At 37.5% G+C, this 15,409-nt stretch overlaps 1 protein-coding gene across 3 annotated transcripts in view; it reads left to right on the forward strand.

Annotated features, from left to right (window-relative positions):
* LOC122972222 (sodium channel protein type 4 subunit alpha-like) overlaps window positions 1-15,409 on the forward strand; it is a 245,265-nt gene that overhangs the window by 205,222 nt on the left and 24,634 nt on the right. For all 3 annotated transcript variants that reach the window (XM_044339139.1, XM_044339140.1, XM_044339141.1), the window contains 3 exons: window positions 8,382-8,536; window positions 10,633-10,806; window positions 14,935-15,057. In XM_044339139.1, the coding sequence (XP_044195074.1) occupies window positions 8,382-8,536; window positions 10,633-10,806; window positions 14,935-15,057 (452 nt within the window). The remainder of the gene's footprint in view (window positions 1-8,381; window positions 8,537-10,632; window positions 10,807-14,934; window positions 15,058-15,409) is intronic.

Below are 15,409 nucleotides of genomic sequence, written 5' to 3' on the forward strand. Positions count from 1 at the left end.
TATTAAAGAGTTAAGATAATAGAAAATAAAAATAAGCTAAAATAGAATAAGACAGATATCTTCTAAGGTGTTGTTGAGCTGTGATTGCATGACAAGTGTGTGTGTGTGTGTGTGTGTGTGTGTGTGTGTGTGTGTGTTGGGGAAGGTGCATTTACGTGTAGGCAATAAGGGTCAAATGCAATCACCTGGCGGGGGATCATTCAGCAGTGTTTTCTGAGTAGCGTTCGATAGCGGATCAATGCCGCGCGCAGCAGAGAGCGAGCATGACTGAAGGAGGCGTCGGCTCGACCAACAGGTGATGTAATGAGGCATTTAGAGCTGCGTTCAATAAGAGTTTATAGCAGCAAAAGTGTTCATTAAGGTTGCCTCCAGTACAAGCAGAGGGGGTTTCCTGTCACACACACACACGTTGATAATAACTCTGCCAAGTGGGCTGATTGAGTGTCGGATTACCACTCGCATGTTTTCATTGGATTACTCAACCGGTGTATCAGGGAAAAGCCTATTAGTAGCCATGGAAACAGAAAGCCAGGGTAATCAGAGCTCTAATTACAGAGGCAGGCGGACGCTGCAATCAGTGGAGTGAAGAGCAGCTAAAACACAGCTCATGCTCTTTTTCAGTCTGTTTGTCACAGGAAACCAACACAGTCCTCAGCACAGAAAGTAACCAGTTACTCACTCTGAACATGTAGAAGCAACACAGTGTTCATTAAAACTGATATCTGCCATGTTTGATATGACGTAGCAGCCTCAATGGCTGAATGTTGAAGTGTAACGTAATGTGGAGGTAACCTGGCGACACCAATGATCTACCGACAAAAAAAATCTGAAAATGTCTGTTGTCTGGTTTTGTAGATGCATTTTTGATGAATGATTACTGTCAGCACTGACCACAGTGACAAATACGTTACATTTTTAACATTCAAAATTAACTGACAAAATACGATGTTGGTCCGTAGACTCAAGACTCCCCTGTTGGCGGTAATTGGCAGGACAACATCATTTGTCTGTGCTTAGCAGAGCTGTTACAAATCACTGTTAAACAATAATAATGTTTGAAGTCTGAAGTCTGGTTAGGTTTAGGAAGTAAAAGCACTTGGTTAGGTTTAGGTAAAGATCATGGTTTGGGTTAAAATGATGACTTTGTTAAAGCTGGAGTTAAGGTTAGGGTTGGGGTTAGTGTTGGGGTTAGGGTTGGGGTTGGGGTTGGGGTTAGGGTTGGGGTTAGGGTTAGGGTTGGGGTTAGGGTTGGGGTTGGGGTTAGGGTTAGGGTTTTACATATAAATAAACAATGTTGTGCATGAACGCACTAAAAAAGGACGTTCATTGAACACTTTCATGTTTTTGGTGAACAGTGAACTGAATGTATCCCTTTGCAACTAATGAACATGAACGCACCGTGTTTTACGGCACCTGAGGATTTACGGCAACCAGCATGCTAGCACGGCAGACGCAGCTACTTGTACAGCTGAAGCAAGTTCATATGATTATTGGAAAGAGTTTTATGAACAAATCAGTACAGATTCCAACAGAAAAAATGAACATCAGCCGCATTGGCAAAGAATTTGAAACACATCGAGTTGAAGCATCCAACCAGTCTTGAGAAATATCTACAATTTAATGATGATCACAAAAAATAATTAAAAGCCGCAAAATTCCTCCACCCAAGTCAAACTCACAGCATTTTGTAAAGGACCAGTTACCTTTGTTTCCCAACAAGTACTAGACTTGTACTAGACATCATTGTAGGAGTTCTGCAGCCTTTGAGCAAAGTTGAAAAGCCATTACTCATCAGATTAGTTACTGGTTTGCAATCGTCCAGGGGTCTGCCTTCAAGAAGGCAGGTACAGACACTGTTGAACAAGGCATTTAATGAAAATATCTGTGACCTAAATGCTGAACTTTCTGAAGTTGATGCTGTATGCACAACAGCAGATTGCTGGTCTGCTGTGAACAAGGTGTTTACAGGCATCACGATTCAGTGGCTCAACAAAAATGATGTGTCTCAGAGAAGCACGCTGGCGTATCAGAGGAACAGACACACATGATGTGTTGGCAAAAGCATTGTCAGACGTGCATAAAGAATTCAAAATCCAAAACAAGATTGTGTGTACTGTGATGGACAACGCTGCAAATGTTGTTAAAGCGTTCAGCTGTTTTGGGGAGGATGAACAATGATGAAACAAATGAAGATGACAATGAATCAGGATCTACCTTGTCTACTGCTGCTGCTGCTGAGAGCTCAGATGAAGATGATGAAATGGAATCTGAGCCATGGAAAAGGTGGAAGAGAATACAAAACACTACCTAGGGCTGGTTTTTGCAAAGGTGTCTGCTCTGTGTAACCGGGTTAAACAAAGCCCAAAAGCATCTAATTTTGAGGAGGAAATGTTTGGGATTGGCTTTGTATTACTAAATAACACATGATGGGACTCCACTGAGGCTGATGATGCTGCCATTCCTGCATATGATAAACTTATCCTACATCCTGTCTGTGATGAGTTTGGCTTTCGTCGATTCTCTCCGGAGGAAATGAACTTCATACACAAGTTTGTGGATATAATGATGTCCTTAGCCTTTGCGCTGAACATCCTCCATGGGGAGAAGAACATCTTCCTTGGGTACTTGGTTCCAACCATTGTGCAACTGCAAAGTGATTTGGATGGTCTGTTGGATGGGTGCACAAAGCCCTCTGCTACACAAGGTCTGATCACATGTCATCCCCTCATACAGAACATCATGCAGTCACTGAGAACAAGACTGGAAGGCTCGCTTGAGAAGAAGAAACACATATTGGCAGCTATGCTGCTGCCAATTCAAGCTCGACTGGGTGGAAGATGAGTGGAAACGCCTGCAGTACCGAGCTGTTGCAATGAGAAGTGAACTGTTAACTCTGATGACTCAGAAGCAAGAAGCTCTGATCAATCCCAGTCCAGTGATGATACTGACAAGACAATGCAGCATCATTTTTCAGATTTAACCGAAACCCACAGAATCCCAAGAAAAACTGAAATAGACTCTTATTTGGATGCACCAACCACAGATGGGTTTGCTGAGTACATGCTGCATGCTGCGCTCGCCTCACGCATTACAGGTGGTGGTCAAATATTTAGGAGAAACCGACTCGGTGATGCCAACTACGAGAAGCTGTTCTTGAATGCCAACAAAAAACATTTGAACTTGTGGGGCTGTAGAAGTGGTACAACATATTGGAGATGAGTGTATTGGTGTGCAGAGGTGTAGCAACAGTCAATGAATGACTTACTTTTTATGTTTGTTTACTCAGTGTTTATTTTTAGTTCTTTTCTTTTTGGAGGATGTTAAAATATGTTGGCTGAATATTGCACTTTGAGCAGAGTAGACACAACCTTAGTTTATATTTCCACGGCGTTTTTCTTACAATGTTTGCCTGTGTTGGTACTCAGGATCTTATGGGTACTTGGCATCTTGGCATCTGGACTCTGGTGTTCACAGTAAGTGCAGTTGAGAATATTATCTTGGAGTTTTTTTGATGCAGAGCCTGGTCTTTTTTTCCCCCATTATTGCTTTCTCTAAATTGTGTACTTTGCAGAACTGAAATCATAGCACATCTTTCATCTAGCGACGGTAATGAAGCCAGTGGTGGAGCCTGTACCAGCTCTCTTGGAAGCATATAAATCTATTTTATGTTTTTGAACTGCCGCATAATTTGGTCCATGCAGGCTAAATAAAATTTCCATTGCATCGACAGTATACCTTTACTGCACCTCTTTTTTCACTTTCTGCATAATATGACATGTTGGTTAAGTGGTGTAACATCAACTCCCGTTGTTTTTTCTTGGCTTTTGAAAGTGATCTCTGTGATTCTATAGTAGTATACTGTATTTTGTTTAATTTGGGAAGTTGGCCGTGGAAATCATTGGGGGCTGGGGATGGATGGGTAGGAGGAGGTTTTATTGAATAAGAATAGCTCAGAGCAGTTCATAAACAAATGGAAGAAATAAACGTGAACAATTAATTTTAATCTGTGTGAATTGAACTTGGAGTTAGCTCTTTTGAAGTGTAAACTGCATCCGTTACATTCAAGCCAAACAAGTTCACACAGCAACTAGCAATCATTGGTTTGAGCTGAAGGGCACACATAGAGCATGTGCAACTTGAGGGATAAAATAATTTAATCAAGTGGCTCTTCATGACTTTTCAAATGTTATTGGACCAAATGGATCAAATTCTCATAATGAAACAAGTCATTTCGAGTAACTACATCCAGGTAATTACTATTTACTCTCACTGCCAGAAGAGGCGCTGCAGGATTAAAGTTAGAGAAACATGTGTTGCGGGTTAGAATTGATACTACCTTAAAGTTAGGCCATCTTCGTCATCACGGCTACAATAATAACCTTGGGGTGAAGGTTAGGGGACATTGTGATCATAATTTGTTTTAAAAACAGTGTTGTGGTTGGAAACAGGAAACAAACTGTGGTCTCCTGTGTCAAAGTCTAATGTTGACCTAACTGGTCACCCAAGTTCCTCCTTTGTTCCCGTCATAACGACTACATCTGCTCGAGGGCGCTGTCACCTGAATATAAATATATGTCATTTTGGAGAATTTGCATTGACAACTGATCCTGTCGTTTTTCTTGGGAGGACGGTTCTTGTAACTGCTTCACAATAAAATCGTCCTGTGTTTCGCCAATTAAACACTTTTAATGTGAAGCAGTAGCAGTATGACATCTTGTGTTAGCATCAGCGGTAACTTAACACAGCTCTGATATGGCTGCAGGAGATGATATCAATGATAGATCACATCCTACATAATTTCCTGTGTATCTGAATACGATGCGACAATGGCGGGCTCCACCCAAAACAATGAAAACTACCATATAGAGAGGTAATCAGTGAATGTAAATACATTGAATGGCTAATGATTACATAAAAGCTAACTTTAAATAATATCATAAGATCATAGCTTGCAGGTGTCTCAGCTCCGCCCCCTGTCGATGAAGCTCAAAACGACGGCAGCAAGTGGTAACCGCAAACAAAACGTTTATTATTCAGCCAAGATTGACTGAGATCTTTTCTCTTTTTCAACCACATCCTGTCTTCCTCCGTCAGCCTGTGAGTCGCCAACATGCCTTGCTCGAGGGCACGTCAGCATCACTCACTGAAAACAATCACGCTGTGGAAGTTCCCAGACCTGATTGTGAGTGAACGTCAGGTTGCGGTTCATCATCCCAGTCGCCCTCGTAGACAAGCGACAAGTTTTTAGTGCCACAGGCAGTCCGAGGAGCCGATAACGCGGAAGGACAGGAATCTGATCCTCTCGTTATCAGCGCTCACTCAGCGGATGACGCACTGCAACAAATAACTCGCTGAGTGATCCCATCTGTTTCAGACTCATCCAGCTGCTTTCAGGAAACATCAACATGTTGTTTAAAGATATGAACAGCTGCATGCTAAGCTCAGATATCTGCTGTCAAAAAATATACACACTCCCATAAAAATATAAAATTTCTGGCATGAAAGTAAAACATATTGTGGTTTATTTAAGACATTTAGTCAAGATGCTGCTTGTAAAATAGTTCTGTTAAACTGTCCCAACATTTAGCTTCTTTATTTTTCCTTTATTTAACCAGCGAAATAGTCTCATTAAGATTAAACTGATTTAACTGGCCACTTAGTCACATATAGTGGTGGTAATTAAACATAGAGCACAATGGTAAACTGTCTGTTTACTCTTATAAATACCAGCAGTTTGAAATATACAAACATTTGTTTTAATAAGTTTTAATACACCAAACTTTGCCCAAATTTTAGGGTTTAAAAGAATATCTGTAGCTATTTATCTCTATTTTAACCTCCTGAACCTTGATTTTCCTCTTTAAGTATAAAATTTTAAAATGTATTTACATTGACAATATTACGTATGTTACCCACAGGGTCTGTCTTTACAAATGCAGTCAAGCATTGCTCACATATCGCTGCACTAATCAAGAGCCGTTAATGAAGAATGAGTCAAACATCTACATGTATTATGAAAGTTCTCATTTGTAGTAACATATCTAAATTAACTGCAGCTCTACTGAGCTTTTCAGCCTGTTTTAGCTCGTAGTTTTGGTTTTACGGCATATTAATCTTGTTTTCAATATACAATCTCTGATAAAACCCGCTGTACACTACCTGCTCAGCACCAAACAGCAGACACACACAGTTAGAAACTAGCTGGTGAACATAGTCGAGCATTAAGCAACTAAAGAGTCCGATATTTTTCTCAGGAGTTGGTGGAGACCAAACCGGAGCTAAAAGGAAAGCAAATATTGGACGTGACACCATGAATGCTAATGCTGTGCGCTAACACGTTAGCCATAATGACTACACAAGGTGATAATAACAGCTTTAAATTAGAGCTACGATCCTGAAGTTATTAAAGATATCAGCAGTCAGGCTTCATTTAGGGTAAATGTGTATAAAATGATGCAGAGGACATTTTAAATATTTCAATTATGTGTATTAAAGCAGATATATTTACATGGCATCTTTAGTCAGAGTACAGAAGAAAGAGTTAAGTAGTCTTTGCACACCTGTAAACAGACAGGTGAGTAGGATTGGCTGGTCTTTCAGTGAGAACATTTGTATATGAGCTTATATACAGACTTCTTGTCATTTGCTGTGAAATGCCTGAAGTTCACTTGACTGAAACGTAGTTATTTGATTAATTCACCTGAAGTATCGACAGTGTTCGGGAGCCGATTTTTTGTTTTGATCTTAACTAAATCATAAATAAAATCATAACAGTTCACAGAAGCTTTGAAAAACAATCATTTTGCTACTGATGTATATGATACCGCCATACGGTGTAGAGAAATGTTTCTTTTTCCCTGAATATAAAAAAAACTTAAAGGGAAATTTGAATGAGGAAAATCATGAATTTCAGGAGGCTTGGTACAGTTTTTGTTCACCTTCCTACAGTATATAATGTAATTAATGTGAATCTTATGTGAATGCTGCAATCTGCTATCATCATCACTCCATTACACACACACACACACACACACACACACACACACACACACACACACACACACACACACACACACGCACATACACATAAATACACAGGGAGGGTTGTTGTGGGGAAGCGGAAGCTTAACATCTGTCAGAGTCAGGAGTTACGCAAGACAACACGCCTCTAAACACACACATGCTGCACATGTTTGGATGCTCAAAGAAGCTCTTTAACGCACACACACACACACACACACACACACACGGACACACCGACCAAAAAGATAGATAGAGCACTTTATGCTCTGGGTCATCTGTGTACAACAACAAAGCTGACATGACATGGCCCTCTGTGTGTGTGTGTGTGTGTGTGTTCTCTGTTTGTAGTAGTGATACCAGCGTGCCCTGGAGCAAGGCACTGGTAGAGACACACATAAGCTCATGTTGTTTAACTTCATGCAATCAAGAAAAGGAGCGGAAGAGAGAAATGAATCCAGGAAGGTTCACTTCCCTCTTTACCTGCTTTCCTTTCTATAGTTATAAGAAATTTTACTTTACATGAGATTCTTATAATGAAGGATTCTTATACAGTGTTTACAGTCAATGAAGGTGAGATGTAAACAGATTATTAACTTTATTCTCTTATATTCTTTAAACATTTTCCCCCTCGGCTTGACGGAGCTTTATAGTGAGTTTCCACTCATTGTTTATCTGTCCGGCTGCAACTTTACTGTTCTGGTTCACTCTCAGTGCTCTCATAGCGTCGTTTTCAGAAGAAAAAGCTGTAAAAAAGCCACTGTACACTACCTGCTCAGCACCAAACAGACACAGTTAGCTGTAGACTAGCTGGTGAACATGGTGGAGCATTTAGCAGCTAAAGAGCCAGATATTTCCCTCAGGAGTTGGTAGAGAGTAAAAACAGAGCTAAAAGAGAGTGAATATTGGACTTACATTCACCAGGTGGACAGAAACACGACTCCACATGAATGATAATGTTGCTCCGTAACTGCTGGATGTGGAAATAAAGCAACTGTTTGCTAAAAAGTTCAACATGTCAACTTAAAAGCTGATGATATGTCAGTGTTGTTCACTACTTGACTATTAAAGAGAAAATAACTACCTTAACACAAACACCTGAAAAAAGCAAGTTAATCACGAGTCGAGTTGTAAAGAGTCACCTAAACGATCCATTTAACATTGTACCAGCACGCAATGGATTGTGTGATACTGAGCGCTGCAAACACTTGTTTTGACCTCTAAATTCTGGAGAAGTTTTTTAAATATATGGATGATGTTTTCCAAGTGAACAAACACAGACAACAGTTTCAGTTGTTAGTATACTGATAACTAAACTCTCTCTCTCTCTCTCTGTTTCTGTGGTTGTGTCTCGCCCACAGTTTGTGTAGCCAGGTTTCAGTGCTGTGACATCGATACGACGGTGGGTCTCGCTCAGATCTGGTGGAGGTTGAGGAAGACCTGTTTCCAGATCGTAGAGCACAGCTGGTTCGAGTCCTTCATCATCTTCATGATCCTCCTCAGCTCCGGAGCACTGGTCAGACACAGTTCACTTACTTTACTTTACTTTACTTTACTTTACTTTACTTTACTTTACTTTACTTTACTTTACTTTACTTTACTACTGTCTATACTTTACTATACTATACTATACTATACTATACTATACTATACTCTGCCTTACTATACTATACATTGCTATACTATACTATACTTTGCCTTACTTTACTTTATTTTACTTTACTATGCTATCCTTTACTATACTATACTATACTATACTTTGCCTTACTTTACTTTACTTTACTACTGTCTATACTATACTATACTATACTATACTATACTATACTATACTATACTATACTATACTATACTATACTATACTATACTATACTATACTTTGCCTTACTTTACTTTATTTTACTTTACTATACTATCCTTTACTTTACTTTACTTTACTTTACTTTACTTTACTTTACTTTACTTTACTTTACTTTACTACTGTCTATACTATACTATACTATACTATACTATACTATACTATACATTGCTATACTATACTATACTTTGCCTTACTTTACTTTATTTTACTTTACTATGCTATCCTTTACTATACTATACTATATTATACTATACTATACTATACTAATACTAATACTATACTATACTATGCCTTACTTTACTATACTATACTGTACTATACTATACTTTACTATACTATACTATACTATACTTTACCTTACCTTACTTTACTTTACTTTACTTTATTTTATTACACTATACTATACTATACTATACTATACTATACTATACTATACTATCCTTTACTATACTATACTATACTATACTATACTATACTATACTATACTATACTATACTATACTATACTATACTATACATACTATACTTTACTTTACTTTACTTTACTTTACTTTACTTTACTTTACTTTACTTTACTTAATTTTCCTATACTATACTATACTATACTTAACTTTACTATACTATACTATACTATACTATACTATACTATACTATACTATACTATACTATACTATACTATACTATACTTTGCCTTACTTTACTTTAGTTTATTTTACTGTACTATACTATACTATACTATACTATACTATACTGTGCTATACTTTGCCTTACTTTGCTTAACTTTAGCTTACTATAGATTGCTTTGCTATACTATACTATACTATACTATACTATACTATACTATACTATACTATACTATACTATACTATACTATACTATACTATACTATACTATACTGTGCTATACTATACTGTGCTATACTTTGCCTTACTTTGCTTAACTTTAGCTTACTATAGATTGCTTTGCTATACTATACTATACTATACTATACTATACTATACTATACTATACTATACTATACTTAACTTTACTATACTATACTATACTATACTTTACTATACTATACTATACTGTGCTATACTTTGCCTTACTTTGCTTAACTTTAGCTTACTATAGATTGCTTTGCTATACTATACTATACTATACTATACTATACTATACTATACTATACTATACTATACTATACTATACTATACTATACTATACTATACTATACTATACTATACTATACTATACTATACTATACTATACTATACTATACTATACTATACTGTGCTATACTTTGCCTTACTTTGCTTAACTTTAGCTTACTATAGATTGCTTTGCTATACTATACTTAACTTTACTATAATTTACTTAATTTTACTTTATTTTGCATTTTTTTACTTCATTTGACTTAACTTTACTTATTTGTCTACTTTACCTTTTACTTAACTTTCTTTTCTTTTAACTTTTTTTTTCAATTGTTAATGTAAAACTTTACTGTGTTTGTTCTTTGTTTATTTCCTTTTTCTCTCTTTGTCTTGTTTTATGGTTTTATATTTCAAATTAGTTGTTGATTATGTTTTTCTCAATTACTGCTTATTTTTTCACTACCATCTAAGAATTGAAATTTATTCTACATCTGTAATTCTACATAATCATATGAAATGAATGACTCCATCATGACTATAATCATATTTTTACCATGTGATGGATCAGAGTATCCTTTCAAGTCATCAGCTCACTAACGTCCGTCTCTGCTGCCCCCTTCAGGCCTTCGAGGACATCTACATCGAGCAGCGGAGGGTGGTCAAGGTGGTGCTGGAGTACGCCGACAAGATCTTCACCTACATCTTCATTCTGGAGATGCTGCTTAAGTGGCTGGCGTACGGCTTCAAGAAGTACTTCACCAACTACTGGTGCTGGCTCGACTTCCTCATCGTCGATGTAAGTCAACGACTCATTCACTGGTGGCCGATTGATCGTTTATTTGTCAGTCAGTTGGTAATTTGTTAAGTTGATTGAGTATTTTTTCACTTAAAAATGTGTGTTCAATAATAATTGTTGCTGATGACTTTGATAAAAGATATTTTGGTGATTGTAGTGTTGATGGATTCATGTAAATGATGACAGTCATAACATTAACAGAGATGATGAGAAGTTTAACTGATGGACACAAGATGTTCACTTTAATATAAAAGTTCATTCTCAGTGTTTGTGCAACTCAAAGGCTTCAAGTTTCCACATCATATTGTAAGTTGCATACTGAACCACGATTGGCTCCAAACTAGCTGTGATGTCACAAATCCTGCTCGTACTCTGCACAGAGAAGAAAACAACATCCAGCTGAAGGAAGAAGAAGAAAAGAAAAGAAGTTTTTTAGTGGAGGGAGACTTTAAATTTGCTTTATTTACATGAATATAATTAAGTGCAGAAATACTAAAGCAAAGTTTTATATGTAAGAATAGAGAAATTTAAAAAAAACACAAATAGTTTGATTATTACTCTACAATCATTGAAGATAAACTATAAATAAACATGTACGTCTCTATATATTACTACTTTAGGTTTCTCTCTCTGTTTTCAGTTTCACTTTTATTAATATGACATCTGTGTTGCCAAAGCATAGAATAAAAACAAAAACAATGGTAATTATAGAACAAAGTGTTTATACAGTATAACAAGAACATTATCAAGAGTTAACAATAAAGAAAATCTATATATCTTGTCAAGTCATTTTATTTATAAAGCAAATTTAAACAGTGTTTTACAGAGATTAAGAATTACGATCAAACAAAAACACAGACATAATTATAGAGGATAAAAAGAATTAATAAACATGTTGAATAAAATCAATGAAATGTGGATAAAAATCATATAAAACACAACTGCATTGCACAGAGAGCAAATAAACAGAATATAAAGTATATAAAGTATAAAGTAGTGTAAACTAGCTAACTGTATATAAAGTAGTGTAAACTAGCTCCACCTCCAGCAGCTACAACAGTAACATGCTGCTCTAACACTGATGCTTCACTATTAATAATCTAATGATGTCATATATAATAATATATCAGTCAGAGGGACCAAACCACTACTTTTACTGCAATACTTTAACTACATCAAGCTCATAATACTTATGTACTTTTACTGCAATACTTTAACTACATCAAGCTCATAATACTTATGTACTTTTACTTAAGTAGGAGTTTTCATGCAGGAGTTTTACTTGTAATTGAGTACTTTTAAATTGCTGTACTGGTACTTTTACTGAAATAAAAGATCTGAGTACTTCTTCCACCACTGCAAATAAATAATAAAAACAGGTGAAGATGTAATAACGAGCAGCAAACTATCCCACAGTTTAGTGCCAACAGTGGAAAATGTCTGAATAACCTGGATTTTAACTGAGTCGTGTCGTATCGTCTGTTTATGTGTTTCGTTCTTAACGTTACACGAATACCGTCGGCTCAGAAGCTCCATATATATGTTAATTTTATGCCTGCTGACACATATTATATATGCAGTATATGTCATGGAAGAGAGATGTATGTCTCTCGGGTCGTGTGTGTGTGTGTTACAGTTCTTGTCTTGTTGCTCTGAAATGAGCTCCACCGCAACAATAATGCCACCTCATGAACAAAAGGGGCGAGAGACACAAAGAGACAACAAGAGAAAAAGAGAGAGAGAGAGAGAGAGAGAGAGAGAGAGAGAGGAGTCCAAACAGCCTCTGGCCAAACGATCAGCAGTGGCCTTTTAACCTCTGCACACACATACAGATGTGTTTATTTGAAAGAATGCACTCTCTTTTACTCTTCTGGGCAAGATTAAGCAAAATGACACACACACACACACACACACACACACACACACACAGTACATATGTATGCACAGAGTCGGAAATTGACACACTCTCTTTTTCTCTCGTTCTCTGGGTGTTTTCTGCCTGGCCGTCTTCATAAATGACACTGTGTGTTGTGACGTTTTTATTTGACTGCAGTGGCCTGAAGAGGGGGGGGGGGGGGGCGGGGGGGGTTGTGAGGGGGCGGAGGAGGCGGAGGAGGCGGAGGAGGCGGAGTGGAGGATGAAGGGGGGGAGTGTCGAGTCACAGAAATCTAACCGTGCAGATCTGAGACGAGAAACAGAACAGAGTTTTATTAATAGAGACAGAAAGTGGTGCACTGCATGAATCAGTGTTTGGCCACTAGAAGGCAGAGAGACTTCAAAACATCACTGCATTATCACACTGTTGCCACTAACATGTTTTTACATCATTCATACATAAATATATATATAAAACAATAAAAACAATGGAAATGATCATAAATTGAAAAATTGAAGTTTATCAAAGAAGAAAATATGTATTTTTTCCTCTTTAGCACAAACATACAGAATAAAATTGAGAAAAAAAGGCAAGACTAGGAAATAAAATTGAATAACTAATAATTATATGTGCCAATAATAAAAGAAACTAATTGCTAATAACGATACAGCTGCTGAAACTGTACGAGGAAAGCTCAGGTTCGTTCCTACTGAAGATGTAAATATTATATATATTTTAAAAAGGTTCAGTTATTTCCCAAAACAGCTGATCACTCTAGTTTATTATAAGAAAAATATATTTAAAAAAATGCCAGACTTTAATCCTTTAATCATTATCCTAGACAGTGGGAGGTGGGAAATAATAACCATAAATCAGAGAGATTGGCTGATATTAGAGAGAAGTCTTTATTTAATCTTCCTTCTTTTTAAATGTTTTTAAGATCATATAATTTGAGAAGTTGTTGTTGATTTGAGCTCCTGCTACGTTTCCACCATGTTAATCTTTAATGAAGCTTTCAGAGAGCAGAACCAGTTTATTATTTAGGTTTTATTTTATTTGTTTATGGAGAAAAAAATGTTCACAATCACACTAAATTATGGTCCAATGTTACATAACACAAGTTAACATAACAGCCGTCATGATTTCAATGAAAGTTATTGAATGTGAAGAATGAATTTTTGAATAAATACGGGTCAGATTTATCTGGGAGCACTCAAAAATAAAGAAAAAGTTTAAATATTAATGCATATTCTGTTGGGAAAAGTCATAAAATTTCAGGCTAAAAGAACAACTTACTGCTGTCAAATGTGACCTGAACAGTATTTAAGTATTAATGTGAAACATCTGCAGGAAGTTTAGTGTCGAGGACGAGAAGCTTCTAACTGATGTGAGAACAGGATTTTTATTTTTTAAAAGTGTACAAGACGTGTTCTAATAGTTTCTTGATTAAAACTGGTCAGTTTAACGACCAAACTGCTGTCTAACCTTCACTCTGCAGATGTTTAGTAACTCTGTGACCTTGTAGATCTCAGTGTTGGGTCAGCTGGCTCAGTTCATCTCTGTGGACAACATCACCGCCGTGCGGGTGCTGAGGACGTTCAGGGCTCTGCGTCCTCTCCGGGCCGCGTCCCGCTTCGCCGGTATCAGGGTAAGAGCTCACCTGGAGCGCGACCCTTGACGACTGACCTCTGACCCCGCTGCTCCGTCATTAAAAATCAGACGTATATGTGGAGCTCAGCTGGTGGCTTTAGAGGGTTTAGAGATGCTGCGGTTTGTCGTTCTGGCTTTGATTAGAGGTGAAATGTTTAGGATTCATTTCTTACAGAGTAAACAGTGATGATGTTTTTCTTTTCCACAGTTGAATTCAGTTTGAGAAGACAAACTGATCTCTACCGTTAAAATAACATCATGATTTTCTCCTCTACAGCTTCAAGCTCAGTTCATCACTGCTGAAACATCACTAATCTCTGTTTATTAGTCTCCTTCCTTCCTGCAGGAGTCTTTAGTCAGCTGATGATTATCTGTCTCTCCTCACATCCACAGCTCTGATCAGCTGATCCAGGATCAGTCTCTCTCTCTCTCTCTCTCTCTCTCTCTCTCTCCATCTTTCATTAGACTAGAAGTTTAACTTTCCTGCTTCTCTCTTCTGTTTCTCTTTCTGCCTTTCTCACTCTCCATCTTTCCGTCTGTCTCTCTATCTTTGTCCATCCTCCTCCTCCTCTTCCTCTTCCTCCTCTCTCTCTCTCCTCCAGGTGTCGTTGGTCAGTTTGGTGGCCAACACGTTGGGTTATTCAGACTTTGCAGCCATCAAATCCCTGCGGACGCTGCGGGCCCTGCGGCCCCTCAGAGCCCTCTCCAGATTTGAAGGCATGAGGGTAAGAGTCAGTATTAAAAAACAAACGCACCTGGGCTCAAACAAAAAGCTGCTGGGAAGACTAGAGGAGCGTTTGGTTTATACCCCCAGTATCATCCTTCAAAATGTTGAACATTTCTGTGCAAAGCAAATGATTTTTTGAGAACAGTTTAGGCTTCAGTGTCCTGCTGAAGAACAATTAGACGTGTGGAGAGGAAGCAATGGAGATCAAACCACCACTTAAACTACAGCTGCACCAAAAAAAGTGCACATTTTCTTTTGTATTATTGTCTGCATGTGTATTATTTGGACTTTTTCTTCCTTGCAGAAGTGAAATATGAGTAAGACAAAACAGAAAAACAAAACAGAAGGTA

This window comes from Thunnus albacares, chromosome 21 (assembly GCF_914725855.1).
Source record: "Thunnus albacares chromosome 21, fThuAlb1.1, whole genome shotgun sequence".
Taxonomy (NCBI): Eukaryota; Metazoa; Chordata; class Actinopteri; order Scombriformes; family Scombridae; genus Thunnus; species Thunnus albacares.